Here is a 17,590-nt window from a genome sequence, read left to right on the forward strand (position 1 = left end):
GCAAAGTGTAGTATGAGAAGATAAATGAGAGTTTGAAGTAGACACTAGAGTGGTATTGAGATTGTCCATGTTTTTCAGATCATGTTCTTTGAATCAAAATCTGATGGGGAATTATTAGCATTAGTTTATACTTTGCACAGCTACAGTTTAGTGTATTGATGCTATTAGACACAGAGAGATGGGAAGCAAAATGTTAGTGGATCACTACTATTGACAACTCAAAATGGTGTACATCAGTAGTATTATTTTCTTTCCTTTAAACATTTGAAAATTATGTAATATTTGATATGCAATTTTGATGCAGTAGGGATACCTGGGTGGTTCACTTAGTTGTTTGAGCGACTGAGTTCAGCTCAGGTCATGATCTCGTGGTTTGTGAGTTCGAGCCTCGCATCAGGCTCTGTGCCAACAGCTCAGAGCCTGGAGCCTGCTTCACATTCTGTGTCTCCCTCTCTCTCTGCCTCTCCCCTGTTCATGCTCTGTCTTTGTCTCTCTCTCAAAAATAAACATTAAAAAAAAAACAACTAAAAAAGTCAAATTTTGAAGCAGTAATAAAACAGATATTCATGAATCTAATCAGTTTAAGAACTAGGACAAATATTTAAAATCAAATGTGTGTAAGTCATTGCTTTGCTTTTCTATACTATAGGAAACAAAAGCGTACTTTGCTTTTCATTACCATACATGTCTGTATCTTGAAATAACATATAGTATTTAGTTTTGCTTGCTTGTTTTATAAAATAATATGAAATACTCAATTTAAAAAATAAGGATTTTTGGGGGTACTTTTTTCATGTAACGTTACATTTCTGAGTTCATGTAGCTGTAGTTCATTCCTTGTTGGTGAACTGTATCTCACAATTTATTCTCCTTTTAGTAAACATATGAGTTACTTTAATATTTTTATTTTGGTTTTCTTTTGTTTTAGTTTGTTTTTTTGCTGTTACAAACTAATGATGCCAGAAACCACTTGTATATGTCTCATGGTACATATATGCGTGAGTTTCTGTAGGATTTATACCTTTGGGTAGAATTACTGTCTCCTTGGGTCAGCTTTACGAGATTTTGCCAAATTGTTTCCCCCGAATTGTTGTAGCAATGTATCTTTTACCAGTTACTCTACATCCCTGTGATGTTTGGCAGTCTTTTTAAAAAAAAATTTTATTAAAAACTTTTTTTAACATTCATTTTTGAGAGAGAGCTTGTATGTTTGAGAGGGGGTGGGGCAGAGAGAGTGGTGGGGGAGACACAGAATCTGAAGCAGGGTCCAGGCTCCTAGCTGTCATCACAGAGCCTGATGCGGGGCTTGAACTTATAAACCACGAGATCATGACTTAAGCTGAAATTGGACGCTTAATCGACTGAGCCACCCAGGCGCCTCTAATGTTTGGCAGTCTTAAGAGCAAGATGGTATCTCATTGTGATCTAAGTTTACGTTTTGGCTAATAAGGTTGACTATCTTTTTTTTTTTTTAAAGATTGTTTTTTTTTTTTAATGTTTATTTTTGAGAGAAATAGAGCACATGAGCAGAGGGGTTGCAGGTAGAGAAGAAGACAGAGAATCCCAAGTAGGGTCCTTGCTGTCAGTGCAGAGACTGACGGGGTCTCAAAGTGACGAACCATGACATCATGACCTGAGTTGAAATCAAGAGTCAGACACTTGACTGACTGAGCCACCCAGGTGCCCTTAAGGTTGACTATCTTTTCATATTGGCTATTATTTTATCTTTTATGAAATGCTTTTTCTTGTCTTTCTCATTTTTTTCTGTTATCTTACTGATGTGTGAATATATATTCTGGGTATTTACTTTTCACTGTTCATGCTTCAGGTATCCTTCTAGTTTGGCTTGTCCCTTCACATTCTATGTGGCTTCTTTAAAAAAAAAATGAAATTCAGAGTTTTAATGGAGTTGTTCTTTTGGTTTTAGCATTTTTTATATTCTCCTGAAGAAATTTTTCTCTACTCTGATTTCTTTAAAAATTTAAAGTGTTGCTTTTATAAGAATTGAAACCATCTGGAATTGATTTTCTATATGGTGATATAGTTGGTATCCAGTGTCATTTTCCCCCCCAAAAGGATAATTATTTGGCTCAGCACCATTTACTGAATAGTCTGTTTTTCCCAGTGGTCTGCAGTGCCATCTCTATCATATCAAGTTCCTATATATGTTTGGGTTTATTGGGGGCTCTTTCTTTTTTTTAAGTTTATTCATTTTGGGAGAGAGAGAACACGAGCAGGGGAGGGACAGAAAGGGGAGGAGCACGGAGCCCAATGCAGGACTTGAACCCACAAACCATGAGATCATGACCTGAGCCAAAACCAAGAGTCAGATGCTTAACTGACATGAGCCGCCCAGGCACTCCCCAGGGCTCTTTTCTATTGGTGAATTTAATTTTCCTCTTTAATGTGTATATACTTTGTTATATACCTTTAAAAGTTGTCTGTTTTTAAAATTACAGCTAAACATGATTAATACTAGTAATTTACCATTAAAGATCCAGTCAGTGTTAAAATTTCCCCAGTTGTCTTTTATGTGCAACATATGCATATGCATGTGTGTATAAAACACATGAGAGTTTATTTGGACCTTATCTAAATAAGGTCCACTTATTGTGATTGGTTGATATGTCTCTTAAATCTTTTAATCTGTAGGCTCCTACTCTAGTTCCCAAATCAGTCCTCCCCCCTTTTGGCCTTGTTGCCTGTTGCTAGGGAAATGGGGTTATTCTGTATTTGGCTGGTTGCATCCCATTGGTGTGTAGTATGTGTAGTATGTCTTTCTGTTCTCTGTATCTCTTGTAAATTGGTTATTTGATACAAAGGTATGATGTGGTTTTTGTTCACTTGCTAAGACTGATTCATAAATAGTATCATATATTAAAAAAAATTATGGACATATAATTCACATACATTTTCATATGGTGTACAGTTCACTCATTTAAAGTGTACTTAGTGGTTTTCAGTGTATTCATTGAGTTGCACAGCTATAACCACAGTCAGTTGTATCTATTTATTTAAAAGTTTTTTAATTTTTATTTTTAAGTACTCTCTACACCCAGTGTAGGGATCAAACTCACAACTCTTAAGATCTAGAATCACATGCTCCACTGACTGAACCAGCCAGGCATGCCATTGACACTCAATTTTAGAATATTTTCAGGATGTCTGGGTGGCTCAGTTGGTTTTGCATCTGACTTCAGCTCACGTCGTAATCTCACAGTTCATGAGTTTGAGCCCTGCATTGGGCTCTCTATGGTCAGCACAGAGCACCCTTTGGATCCTCTGTCCCCTTTTCTCTTTTTCTTTCTGCCCCTCCCCACTCTCTTTCTCTCAAAAATAAACATTTTTTAAGAAAAGAATATTTTCATCACCACAAAAATAAGTGTTACGTCCCTTAGTAGTCACTTCCCATTTCCCTTTCCTCCCCAAACAACCCCCTTCCCCAGATGTAAGCAACAGTGAATCTACTTTCTGTCTCCATAGATGTGCCCGTTAAGGACATCCATATAAATAGAGCCATGTAATACATGGTCTGTGGTCTTTTGTGACTGGCTTCTTTCACTTAGCATAATGTTTTCAAGGTTCTTGCATGTTATTAGTATTTGTTAGTGTTTCCTTGCTTTTTATTACTGAGCGGTATTCCATTTTGTGGATATATCACATTGTATTTATCCATTCATCAGTTGATGAAGGTTTAGGTTGTTTACACTTTTTGGCTATCGTGGGTAGCATTGCATTGAACATTCATATGCAGGTTTTTGTGCTGACATATGTTTTCATACCTCTTGGGTATTTACCTAGGAGTAGAATTGCTGGATCATATGGTAATATGTTTAACCTTCTGAGGACCTGCCAACTGTTTTCCAGAGTGGCTATGCCATTTTACAGTCTCACCAGCAGTCTGTGAGAGTTCCAATTTCTTCACATCCTTACCAGTACTTATCTGTCTTTTTAAAATTATATTCATCCTAGTGAGTGTTTCCTTGTAGTTTTGTTTTGAGAGAGAGAGAGAGAACGAGTGAGCAAGCACGTGAGCAGGGGAGTGGGGGAAGAGGGAGAGAGAGAGAGAGAAAGAGGGAGGGAGAGAGAGAGAGGGAGGGAGAGAGAACCTTAAGCAGGTTCCATGCTCAGCATGGAACCTGAAGCAGGCCTTGATCCCACAATCCTAGAATTAGGACCTGAGCCAGAATCCAGAGTGGACACTCAACCAATTGATCCACCCAAGCACCCCTTCATTGTAGTTTTGATTTGCATTTTCTTGATGGCTAATTATGTTGAGCAACTTTTCATGTGCTTATTATTAACCATTTGTTTATCGTCTTTGGAGAACTGTATTCAGATGCTTTGCCCATTAAAAAAAATTTTATTGTCATCTTATTGAATCAGAAGTCTATTATATATCCTAGATAAAAATCCTTTGTCAGGGCCACCTGGATGTCTCAGTCAGTTAAGTGTCATAATATTCAGAGATGAAGTTTCCAAAGGAATTTTTACATGTTAAAGTAGACTTACAGGGTCCTGGAGCTGGGGATAATGTTAAGCTAAGATTCCCTTTGCCCCTAGCAGAGTGTCATTGAGGCAGCTGAGTTCCTAGAGGAATGTCACTCTGCCTGTTTCAAGGACTTGTCAGTGGGCTGTAAGTAGCAAGGAAATTTGATATTTTCTTTTGCCTTTGTTTCCCCATCAATTATTTATTTATTATTATAGATTCTTAACCTGGGGTTGACAGAGACTTCTTTTTTTATTTAAGATTGTATTTTTAAGTAATCTCCATACTCAGTGTGGGGCTTGAACTCAGAACCCCAAGATCAAGAGCTACACACTCCTGACTGAGCCAGCAGGTGTGCCAAGCAGGTTTTCATAGCTCTAGAACCACCTGAAATTGCATGTCACCAATATGTTCTCTGCAGGGCCTGTGTTTTGACAAAGCAAAATTTTAGGAAAGTGACAATTATTCAAATACAGTCAAAACCAAAACCATTGAGTGTTATTTTATTAAAGTGATTCTGAAATTGTTCCTATGACTGAAAAGCTTTAGGAAGGAAAAATTTGGGGATGTGCTGTTTAAAAAGTAAAAATTAAAAACTGTGTACTTTATAATTTCATAATAAAGTTACATACCTATAAAATATAACCATTTATATAAAGGCCCACCTGAGCAAATAAAATCAATAGAAAAAATTTTAAGTCAGTTTTCAGTCCATTGTGTTTTAAAGATAGTCTGTTTTCCTCTGTTTTCAGGATTTCTTTGCTTTTTATTTTTTCCTTTTGTGTCCTGTGGTTTTATTGTGATTTCTTTTTATTTTCCTGCTTTAGGGAGCTTGGGTGGCTCAGTCCGTTAAGCATCTGACTTCAGCTCAGGTCATGATCTCATGGTACTTATGAGTTTGAGCCCCGTGTCTGGCTCTGTGCTGACAGCTCAGAGACTGGGGCCTTCTTTGGATTCTGTCTCCCTCACTTTCTGCCCCTCTCCTCCCCTGCTCATGCTCTCTCTCTCTCTTTAATTTCCTGCTTAGGGTTTGTTTGGCTTCTTAAATGCATGGTTCAGTTTTTCATCAATTCTGGAAAGTTCTAAGCCAGTATATCTTCAGATAATTGCTTCTGCACAATGCCTCTTATCTTTGTGGAACCCGAGTAAGCATTGTTTTGTATCTTCTTACTATATCCTCTATGTTTCTTACCCTTTTGTTCTATAATTATAAAATTTGTGCTTCTTATATTTCATAATTGATCATATTTTCTGACCTGCTTTACAGTTCACTGAATCTTTGTTAGACTCTATCAAATCTACTGTAAAACCCATTTGTTGAGATCTTAATTTTGGTTATCCTACTATATTTCAGCAGTTATTTTTCATATCTCAAAATTCTGCTTGTTTTTTTTTCAAATCTGGTAATTTTTGATCATTTCTTCTGGCTTGCTGATAATTTTAAATTTCATTCTTCTGTTCCTTGAATATTTGCTGTCATTTTTTATTTCATACTTTAATTCTAGTATTCTAATTCCAAGCAGGTTGGGCCTTTATTTTTAATTGTTGTCATTGATTCTGGTTATGACTCTCTTTAAAGTGATTTATTTTCTTATATATTTGGTGACTTTTACTTAATACTGAGAACCTGATGGAACTGCTTTTCAGCAGAGATGGTTTGCGTTTGTTGCTAAACAGTCCATTTGGCCATCTTGAGCATTCTGGCTAAGTAAGAAGTTTAGTTTTCTAACGCTGCATCAGTTTGGACTCAATTTCTGTTCCCAGCGTGAAATAGATTATTAGCCTCATACTTTGCGTTTTACACGTTTATCTTTGATGACTTGACTTCCCCCATGGGTTTAACTTTACTGGCTCCTCTACCCCTTTTTATAACTTACATGAGTTTAGCAGTGCATTAAAAAGTATTTTTCCTGTTATAGCTGGGGTCCAGTTTAATGAAACAGATGACCTCTCAAAGGATGAGGTCTTCCAGAAGTGACATATTTGTTTTTTAAGTTTATTTATTTATTTTGAGAGAACTAGAGACAGTGTGAGTGGGGGAGGGGCAGACAGACTCCCAAGCAGGCTCCACAATGTCAGTGTGGAGCCCAACATGGGGCTCAAACTCAAAAAACCATGAGATCATGACCTGAGCGTATCACACAGTGTTTATTACTATAGCTATGTAATCTTGAAATTGGATAGACTGGTCCCTCCCACTTTCTTCTTCTTCATATTACTTTGCCTTTCTATGTAAGTCTTTGAATACTGTTTTCTCTATCTACAAAGAATGAATATTGCTGGGATTTTGAGAGGAATTGGGTTATAAGTCTGTATGTTACTGTGGGGAGAAATGACTTCTTTACCCATTTGAGTCTACTAATCCATGAATGCAGTATGTCTCTCCGTTGTTTTAGATCTTTGAATTCCTTCATCAGTGTTCTATAGCTTTCCACATGTATGTCCTATACATGTATCATTAAGTTTATACTTAAGTATTTTTTGAGAGATTATAAATGATACTGGGTGTATTTTTAATTTTGGTGCCCATGTGTTCATTGCTAGTATATAGACATACAATTGATTTTTGTATTTTTATGTTGTATCCTGTGATCTTGTTGAACTGATTTATTAGATCTACCTTATAAATCACTATATTTTTTTTGGTCTAGTACCCAGAGGCTTCCTCCCTCCCTTCTCCCCTTCTTTTCTTCCTTCCTTCTCTATTTCTAACACATCTTAGTATTGGTTTCTCTCAATTGATTTCTCAGGCATTGGTGTACTCTTTCAATATTTCAAGACTTTTAGTTGCAGGACTTTTTTTTCTCTATAGTTTTTTAAAAAATTTTTTAATGTTTATTTTTGAGAGAGAGAGAGAGACAGAGTGTGAGTTGGGAGAGGGGCAGAGAGAGAGGGAGACACAGAATCCAAAACAGGTTCCGGACTTTGAGCTGTCAACACAGAGCCCGATGCAGGGCTCAAACCCATGGACCCTGAGATTGTGACCTGAGCTGAAGTCTGATGAGAACTGACTGAGCCACCCAGACACCCCATTAATTATGGTTTTTAATATTTGCTGTATTTCATTGCTTTGGTTTTCTTCTTTGAGGACTCCTTATGTGTATTTAGGATCTTTTCTTAACTCTGTTGTCACTTTCATTCTAATAATTTTCACCTTCATTTCCTTCTTTTTTTTTTAAGATTTTATTTTTAAGTAATCTCTACACCCAACATGGGGCTCGAATTTACAACCCTGAGATGAAGACTCTCATGCTCTACCAGCTGAGCCAGCCATGCACCCCTTACCTTCTATTTCTTTTTGATTAAAAATTTATTTGCACATTCTTTATCTCTTAAGCATTATCTGTTGTGTATTGAATCTCATGATTGTTCTTGGTTAGGTTTCCTTTCTGAAATAATTTATTTCTTTTACTTCAAATTCTTCCCTGATTTCTAGCACCTAACTTCTGAGTTTTTCTGATTCTGATATGAATGTTATTTCACATTATCTTGAATATAATTTTTATCTGTTTTATAGGTATGGCTTTTTGGTGGCAAGCTTTTTAGTGCCAACATTCTGCTGCTTATTTTCCTGTTTCTTATGGCATGGGATTTGATACCAACCCTTTTATGTTATTCATATTATAATAGGTTTCCTGAACTTTTTGGAGCAAGAGGTTAGTCAGGGTAATTTTTCTCTTTTACCCCTCTATCTTTACCCTATTGATTTTTATGAAATGATAAGAAGTATTTGGCTTCCTGTGTTTGGAGATCTGACTCTGTTTCATTAACCCACGTATATCTGGACCCTCCTTTTCTTTGCTTCATTGTGCCTGTCTTGCTCACTTGGGATTCTTCTTCCAGAAATTCTTTTCAGTGTAGGGCTTTGCCCAGGAACGGAGATTTTCAGTCCTTAGTTTTGAGTTTAGAGCCTTATCCTGATTTATAGTGTCGGTATATATAAAAGATCTTTTCCATTTGTAGCTATTCTTAAATTGCCATTCTAAACTCTAGTGATTTATGATTTGGGGTTTTTCTGGCCTCACGTCCTTTATTTACCCTATTATATTATTTCTGCCCTTGTGTTTCCTTCTATATATATAGGCTGATACCATGTGATATATAAATTGCCTATAATTGGCGATTTAACCAAATCCTGCTTGTATTTGAGAATTCATGGGGATACCCTGTCACCCAATCTTGTAGATTTTGTCCTTGGGATTTTGGTTTGGCAGATTTTTTCTGGTTACTTTTTCCCCCCTTTTTTGTATGAGGTGAGAGATTGCAGGAGATTAAACACTTCATTGAGAAGTTTTATTCAAGAGAAGGACAACACAAGTACACTAGCTATTGTGGTGATCCAGGTGAGATGATGGTAGCTTAGTCTAGGAAAATGACAGTGGAGCTAGAAGGTTTGAATCCTATTTTGGTGACTTGTTGGATGACAAAGAGTGAGAGACTACATAGACATGGATGATCTCCCAAGATAGGTGTTCTTATAACTGTTTGGATGATGGTGCTTTTTCCTAATATTGGGAATGTTCACGGAAGAGTAATTTTTTAGGGGAAAGTATTTTTGGGGGGAGGTGAGTAGTAAAGGGTCAAGCGGGTACAGCTATTATGATATTTGCAAGCATCCTGAATGTGAGGCCTTGCAACAATCCATCCTCTACCCCCAGACACACATACAGACATAATTCATTTCTTCAGGGAGCTTTTCCTGACTTCTCTGGTCATGTCTCTTGATATAGAACTTTATTTACTTTCCTATCCTAACATTTAACACATTTGTATTACTGCTTATTAAACTGTGTTTTTCTCTAGACCAGCTGTTGTCAAACTTTTTCTTAAAAGGACAGATGGTAAATATTTTAGGTTTTGGGAGCCAAGAAACAAAAATAAGGATATTATGGGGTCCATGAGTGGCTCAGTTGGTTAAGCATCTAACTTCGGCTCGGGTCATGATCTGGTAGTCTGTGAGTTCGAGCCCTGTGTCAGGATCTGTGCTGACAGCTCAGAGCCTGAAGTCTGCTTTGGATTCTGTTTCTCCCTCTCTCTGCCCCTCGCCCGCTCACACTGTCTCTCTCTCTCTCTCTTAAAAGTAAATAAACATTAAAAAATTTTTTAATAAAAAAATAAGGATATTATATGGATTCTTTATCATTTATGATATAACCACTTAAAAGTGAAAAGCCATTCCTGCTGGGCCCTACAAAAAACAGACAGCCGTCAGATTTGGGCTGTAGGCTGCAGTTTGCTGACCACTGTACTAGACTGTAAATTCTTATACTTGTCTTCTAGTTGTAGGCACCGGCCTTTTAGATGAACTCAGTAAATTTTCGTTGAATGAGTGAATATTATTCTTACAGATTGGAGCTCAGGCAAGAGGGTTGAACTAAAGATAGATATTTGAGAGTGGTCATCACACAGTATTTGAAGACATGAGAGTAGATGTGATCACTTCAGAAGAATGAAAGAGAGGACCCAAGATGGAGCCTTTTTCTGTAATTCAGAGAACAGAACAAGTCATCACTAACTCAGTGGTACTTCCATCGTGTACATAGTAGTCAGTACCTGTTGCTAACTGACTTAAGCTGTTTGGCTATTTTACATACATAGCGTTCTTTGGATGAGTAGGAGGACTTTAACTATTAGAGATAGGTGAGATAGTAGGTTTTTTTCTTAGAAATTTTACTACCAGTGTGTTAGGTTATAATAAAACAAGCTATGGAATTCTGCCACTTACCCAAACATGTATTAGCAAGCATTTACCACCTTACAGTAAAACTTCAACTGTAAGCATATACCACAAAGAACTAATCAGAGTTAGGTGACAAAATTCTCCTAAAATGGGTGGGATATAGTATCAAAGGGAGGCCTAGACTCAAAAACCTCTCTGAAGACAGACTGCAGGGCTTACCAGATTCTTAAACTGCAGACAGATAAAAATCAAGACACCTACACAATATTCCTAGTCAATCTATATATCTTGAACAATTCCATTTCAGCAGTAAGAAGTTATTTCCAATATCTCTTTATACTAATTAGCAAACCATTGTCTAAATTCAGATGTTGATATTCGAAGCACTTATAAACTGGGAGCTAACTTCTGCTTTGGATGCTTCAAATGCTAACTAACCCACTCTGAAGTGTGGCTTCCTAATTTAGGGAACTTCAGAAGTTGACTCACTACTCCTGTTGATCCCAAGGTTTTTTTTTTTTTTTTTTTTAATGTTTGTTTATTTTTGAGAGAGAGATAGAGCACAATAAGGGACACAATCTGATGCAGGCTCCAGGCTCTGAACTGTCAGCACAGAGCTTGATGTGGGGCTCAAACTCCCAATCCGTGAGATCATGACATGCCCTATTCAAAACTAGGACAGAGTGAGATAGTTTAATAGGCAGTTCCATCAGGGCAATCCACCACAAAGGATATATAATTCCCCCAAAGAAACCTGGATGCAGTTAGGAAAGGGGAATGGATTCTAGGCAGCCAAGCCCCACCAACAGATTAGCCAACCGGTAAAATAGAGGAATTTGGGCTTCCCCCCCCCCCCCCGTGTTTATTTACTTTTGAGGTAAAGGGACGATGTTTATTTACTTTTGAACGGGGGAGGGGTAGAGAGAGAGAAACACACAGAATCTGAAGCAGGATCAAGGCCCTAAGTTCAGCACAGAGGCTGAGCCGAAGTCAGACCCTTAACCAACTGAGCCACCCAGGTGCCCTAAGAGTTTTGGCTTTTTAACCTCCCATAGTTCATTTGAAGTCTAAAACTGACCAATTCTGGGGCGCCTGGGTGGCTTAGTCGGCTAAGCATCCGACTTTCGCTTAGGTCATGATCTCGCGGTTCGTGGGTTCGAGCCCCGTGTCGGGCTCTGTGCTGACTGCCAGCTCAGAGCCTGGAGCCTGTTTCAGTCTGTGACTCCCTCTCTCTCTGACCCTTCCCTGCTCATGCTGTCTCTCTCTCTCTCCTAGAAAAAAAAAAAAAAATTAAAAAAATAAATAAATAAAACTGACCAATTCTTAATCCTTAACAATGAATTACTTCTAAAAAGCTTTTTAAATATTAAATGCCTACAAACTTATCTATTAACAATATCAATACTTAGACACTTACATATTCTTTATTTTTCTTTTTAGACAATGCGAAGACACCGAAATGAAGTGACAGTTGAACTGCGAAAGGTAAGGGTGATTGCATTTAACAGAAAGTAATTAGATTTTTCTGATTTTAAAATTCTCTATGACTTGAATAATGAAAATACTGTGGCAAATTGGTGGTCAGCCCTAAACCACACAGCATAAAAATACATCATTAAATAGTTTATAATGGTATGTATTTATAATAGCTTTCATTTATTGAGGTGTACTATGCACTGTGTGAAGTACTTTAAGGCCAGCATTGAAATTCGCACATCTGATGAAATTTAGATACTCTTCTGGGTTTTTTCTTAGTATCCTCTTTCTTTGAGCTATGTGCCAGACAGATTTCCTCCACCTTCTTCATGTAAAAGTTATACATACTTGTTAAAGATTCTTTAGAAAAACAAAAGTAGAATAACCTTATATCTTACCAATTAAATGCAACTGCTGTTAAACTGTATTGTATTTTCATCTACATTTTTGGAGGACTTTAGAATTACCTTTATGAGATTGTTTTTTCATGCAAGCACATTTTATTTGAAGCAAATATTTCAGTTGCCAGTCAAGAAAATACACATAATTGGGCGCCTGGGTAGTTTGGTCGGTTAAGCGTCCGACTTTTGGTTTTGGCTCAAGTCATGATCTCGTGGTTCATGAGTTTGAGCCCCACATTGGGCTCTGTGCTGACAGCTTAGAGTCTGCTTGGAATTCTCTCTGTCTCCTTCTCTCTTCTCTCCCCCACTAGCGCTGTCTCTGTGTCTCAAAATAAATGAATTAAATAAAAAATTTTTTAAAAAAGAAAATACACATAACTAGTTCTCTATATTATGTGTGAGTTAAAAAAACAGATTTTGAAACTTATTTCCAAATCTTTGTGTTTGTCTTTGGTTAGATCTTTCTCCGATCTTAATTCACTCCTAAAATTTCTAAATTAAAATTATCATCTTGAAATTTTTCAGTTTTAGAGAGAAGGAACGTCTTGATTCTGAGAGTAACACTCTCCCAGTCACTAGAACTAATTAGATCTGTGCATTTATTTACTTAATAAGTATTTATTTAATACCCATTTTGTGTCTTGAATTTTTACCCAGCATCGATGTTTTATGCTCATAAATACTTAGTATATAGTTCCTGAAATTCATTCTCCTGCAACCCCTAACCCCCAAGACTTTATTACAGTTGAAAAATGCTTCTAAATCCAGTGTTCTTTCAACTCCTTAACCTCTTCAAAGATACAGATTAACAGCAGTGATTTGGTAATCATATTTTCAAGCTTTTTCATATCCTTGGTTCATTTGGACCAGAAAAGTGAACTTAGCTTAAGAAAGAGTGAGGTGGGCTCCTTGCCAGTCTTAACAGTTTGTATCTAGCTCATATTTTTTTTCTTTTAAACTTTTTATTAGCACATATATACAGAAAAAAGTCAACACACCTTAAGCTTGCTGAGTTTTCACAAAGTGAACACATCTGTATAACAAGCTCCTGGATCAAGAAAGAGAACATTACTTATATTCCAAGGCTCCTTCCCGGTTATGCCTTTCCCCCAAGGGTAACCATTATCCTGATTTTTAATATTATAGATTATTTTGCATAGTTTGAACTTTATGTAAATAAAACAGTGTCCTTTTGTGTCTGGCTTTTCATTCATTATGTGAAGATCATTCTTCTTGATAGAGATGGTAGCAATGGTAGGAATAAAACATCAGTAATACCACCTATCCCCAGATGTGGGCCTTTACTTTCCCATAAATTTTCATGCTTGGAATACAACTCTAAAACTTTTGTTTTGGTTCTGGTATTATTCAGAATCCTCTTCTTGTTTTAAGCTTTTTAGCCCTTCAGATATGCTTAATTTAAGCTATTCACTTGTCTTAATATTTGGTTACTTGTTTCTTCTTCTGTAGTTGTACTGTCTTCTGTATTTAATTTATAGAATTAAAATTTCTTGCTTGTCAGTACATCTTTATAAATAACCACTTTGTTTACCTTAGAGTCCTCTTATTTCTTCTTTTTATTCCTAAATAACATTATTCCTTTCTAGTTACTAGAATTAGTTCCTAGAAATCCTTATAGAAGGACCAAAAATTAAATTAACTAAAGAAATCTCAAGAAATTTCCTTACTTCACATTTCAGAATTCCCTGAATAAGCAGCAGAGTGTGAACAGTTCCTAAAACAAAGCCTAAACTTCAGACAGAACTTAATTGATTTTGATATGATTCTGTAGAGGTGTGGAGAGCCCTTCAAGAGAAGATTCCTTTATTCTTTATGGCCAGAGTGTCTGTCTCTACTTCTAGCCTTGCTATCTCTATAGCTCCCTTAAGGAGAAAATCACAGCATTGTCATTAATGACATTGAGATTCTTGTTAATAGAAGAAAGCTAGTTTCCAGAGTTTCATAGATGAGCTCTATTTGTATTAAATTGTAACCACACTACCCCAATCATACTCCTAAATCTCTTTCCCAGCCCATCTCTAAAGGCCTACCAAAATTCTGGACCAATGGTTCATCCTCATTAAGTGCTCATTTTCAAGAATTAAACTGATTATAATATCTTAAAATTTTCTGTATATTTAAATCATTTATTGAATTTTTAAGAAGCAATAGTATAGATACGAGCAGTGCTACTCAAAAGTCCTAATCTATAACAAGTTAGGGAGGTTGAGTCAAAATCCTAAACCAGACTGTTTCCTTTACTAAAAAATCTTTCTACCTAAACAAATAAATAACGTAACTAAACAATGTGTGTAGTTTCACAGTTGATTTCTGGCACAAGCTCCATATTTTGTAGCAGGCCTATAACTTAGAGCTCGAGAAATCTTAGCCAGTCCAAGGACTGTACTTTGGATAGCACTGATACTGCTCTGTCAGATTAAGGATGAAATCTAGTTATTAATATGTACTGTTTTTACTGGCCTCAAATTCTTTTTGTCTGAACTTTTTTGTCTTTACCTCTTTGATATTTTACTTTCTCCTATTTAATTAGGTACTTATGCCTCAACACTTACACAGAGGTCTTTACTTCTGTTTTATATCATTTTGTAAACAGTTACATAGGAATTAAATAACTTGCCTAAAATCACATAGCTGATAAATGGGAGCGCTGAGCTCTTAACCGTTATGCTATAATGGCCCTCAATATAAATGTTTGTTCAGTGAATATATTAAACTTTATATAATCTTATCTTGATGATTTAACAGTTAGATATCCCATAGGATTTTATTGTCATTAGATCTGGGGTGGGGCACGTTAAGTTCTTACATAATGAAAACCACCACCAAAATACCATACTTTGACTACTCAGATATAGTACAGTTGTTTTAATTGTCTGACCTTTCAGTAAGATGTCTTTTTTAAAAAATACCATAAATTCCTATATTAACAAGATAATAAAGAAAATTTATATTATCATATCAGTTGATATGGAAAAAGCATTTGACAAAACCTAACACTTGTTCCTGATAAAACTCTTGATAAATTGCAGTTAGAACTTGTTCAACTTTTTTAAAAATTTTCTTTTGAGAGAGCACAAGCTGCAGAGAGGCAGAGAGAGAGGGAGACACAGAATCTGAAGCAGGCTCTGGGCTCTGAGCTGTCAGCAAAGAGCCTGATGCACAGTTCAAACTCGTAAACCACGAGATCATGACCTGAGACAAAGTCAGATGCTTAACTGACTGAGCCACACAGGCGCCCCTAGATCTGCTCAATTTGATAAAAGAGCATCTGCAAAAATCTACAGCTAACATCATACTTAATGGTGAAAAGACTGAATGGATCTGAGATTCTAAGATCTGAGAACAAAGCAGGATGTCTATTCTTACTGTTCTTATTTAATATAGACTCTGCAAAAAAGCTCCTAGAATTAAAAATTGAATTCAGCAAGGTCACAGAAACAAGATTAACACATAAAAGTCTATTGCTTATATATGCTAACAATGAATATGCAGAAACCAATGTTAAAAGCACAATGCCATTTAGAGCCACTCTGAAGAAAATAAAATACTTTGTTGTATGTTAACAAAACATGTACAGGATACGTACACTGAATATTATAAGATGCTGATGAAAGAAATAAAATAAGATTTAAGTAAATGGAGAGATGTATACTGTGGTAATGAATTGGAAGATTCATCATAGTAAAGATGCCTGTTCTCAGATTGATCTATTGGTTTAATGCATTTTTTATCAAAATACCACCAAAGTTTTTTTGTAAACACAGACCATCTTATTCTAAAATGTATATGGAAAGCCACAGGCTCTAGAAGACCTAAAACAATCCTGACAAAGAATAAAATAGGAGCAATTACTCTACCTAATATTAAGGCTTATCAATGGAACAGAAGATAAAACCAGAAATAAATCTACACAAATACACTCAAGTTACTTTTGACAGGTGCAAAACTAGTTAATGGAGGAAGAATATCTTTTTTTAGCAAAGGGTATTAGAACAATTGGAAATTCACGGGCAAAAATAAATAAATAACCTCAATCTAATTGTCACACCTATACAAAACACAAAATGGACCCTAGATTTAAATGTAAAACATAAACTGTAAATGGAGGGAAATTTTCAGGATCCAGAGCCAGGCAAAGAGTTCTTAGAGTTGACCACAAAAGCATAAACCATAAAAAGGAAGTTGGAGCTTAACAAATTAAAAACCTTTATTTCTGTGAAAACCCATGTGAAGAAGAGAGTGAAAATACAAGCTAGAGACAAAAAGAAAACCACACATCCAATACAGGGCCAGTGTCTAGCATATTTAATGAACTCTTAAAGGTTAGTAGTAAAAGACAAAAAAAAAAAAAACAAAAACGATCTAATTAGAAAATGGGCAAAGATGAGAAGAGACATTTCACTGAAGGATATATACAGATGGTACTTATGATGATGATTATTTATACATCATTAGCCATCAGAGAACTATGGACTAAAACCAACTAAGCATCTATCAGAATGACTAAAATAAAAAATAATGACAACATGGAATGCTAGTGAGGATGCAGAGAAATTGATTAAGTCAAAGGTTGCTGATTAGAATATGGAATGGTATAATCATTCTGGAAAACATGTAGCTACTATATAACTACCAATTACACTCCTACTCATTTATTCCAGAGCTATGAAAACTGGTATTCATACAAAACCTGTACATGAATGTTTGTAACAGCTTTATTTTGCAATAGCCAAAACCTGGGAACAACCCAGATGTCTTTAAAGGGTAATTAGTTAAACTTTTTTTTTTTTTTTAATATTTTTATTTCTAGGAGAGAGAGAGAGAGACAGCGTGAGCAGGGGAGAGTCAGAGAGAGAGGGAGTCACAGACTCTGAAATAGGCTGCAGGCTCCGAGCCGGCAGTCAGCACAGAGCCCGACGCGGGGCTCGAACCCACGAACCGCGAGATCATGACCTGAGCGAAAGTCGAACGCTTAACCGACTAAGCCACCCAGGCGCCCCTAGTTAAACTTTAGTATGTCTTTGCCATGAAATGCCACACAGCAATTAAAAGGAACAGACTATTAATAGAAGCAACAACTTATGCAAATATTTAGGAAATTCTGCTGGGCAAAAGAAAGCCCATCACAAAAAGGTTACATACTGTGCGATTCCATTTATATAACATTTTTGAAATGATAAAATTTTAGAAATGAAGGACAGATTAGTGGTTGCCAAGGGTTAGATACAGGGAGAGGGAGATTGTTTGCTTATAAAAGGGCAACAGGAGGGCATCTTCTGTTTTTAGAACTGTTCAGTATTTTCACTAAAATGGTGGATACATGAACCTGTACAGGTGATAAAATTGTATCGAATTAATGCACAAAACATTAATCTGGATAAGTAAGACAGGAAATCTGGATAAGATCAGGCGATTATGTCAGTGTCAGTGTCTTGGTTGTGATATTATACTGTAGTTCTGCAGAATATTAATTAAAAGAACCTGAGCTAGGGATTTCTGCACTATTTCTTACAACTGCATTCA

General features: G+C 36.2%; 1 protein-coding gene across 1 annotated transcript in view; it reads left to right on the forward strand.

Moving 5' to 3' along the window:
• The window catches only part of KPNA3 (karyopherin subunit alpha 3), a 96,278-nt gene that overhangs the window by 34,830 nt on the left and 43,858 nt on the right, over nt 1–17,590 (forward strand). Inside the window, exon 2 of the mRNA XM_039252194.1 lies at nt 11,610–11,654. Within this exon, the coding sequence (XP_039108125.1) occupies nt 11,610–11,654 (45 nt within the window). The remainder of the gene's footprint in view (nt 1–11,609; nt 11,655–17,590) is intronic.

The sequence above is a fragment of the Hyaena hyaena genome, unplaced genomic scaffold (genome assembly GCF_003009895.1).
Source record: "Hyaena hyaena isolate Hyena2069 unplaced genomic scaffold, ASM300989v1 scaffold_410, whole genome shotgun sequence".
Lineage (NCBI taxonomy): Eukaryota > Metazoa > Chordata > Mammalia > Carnivora > Hyaenidae > Hyaena > Hyaena hyaena.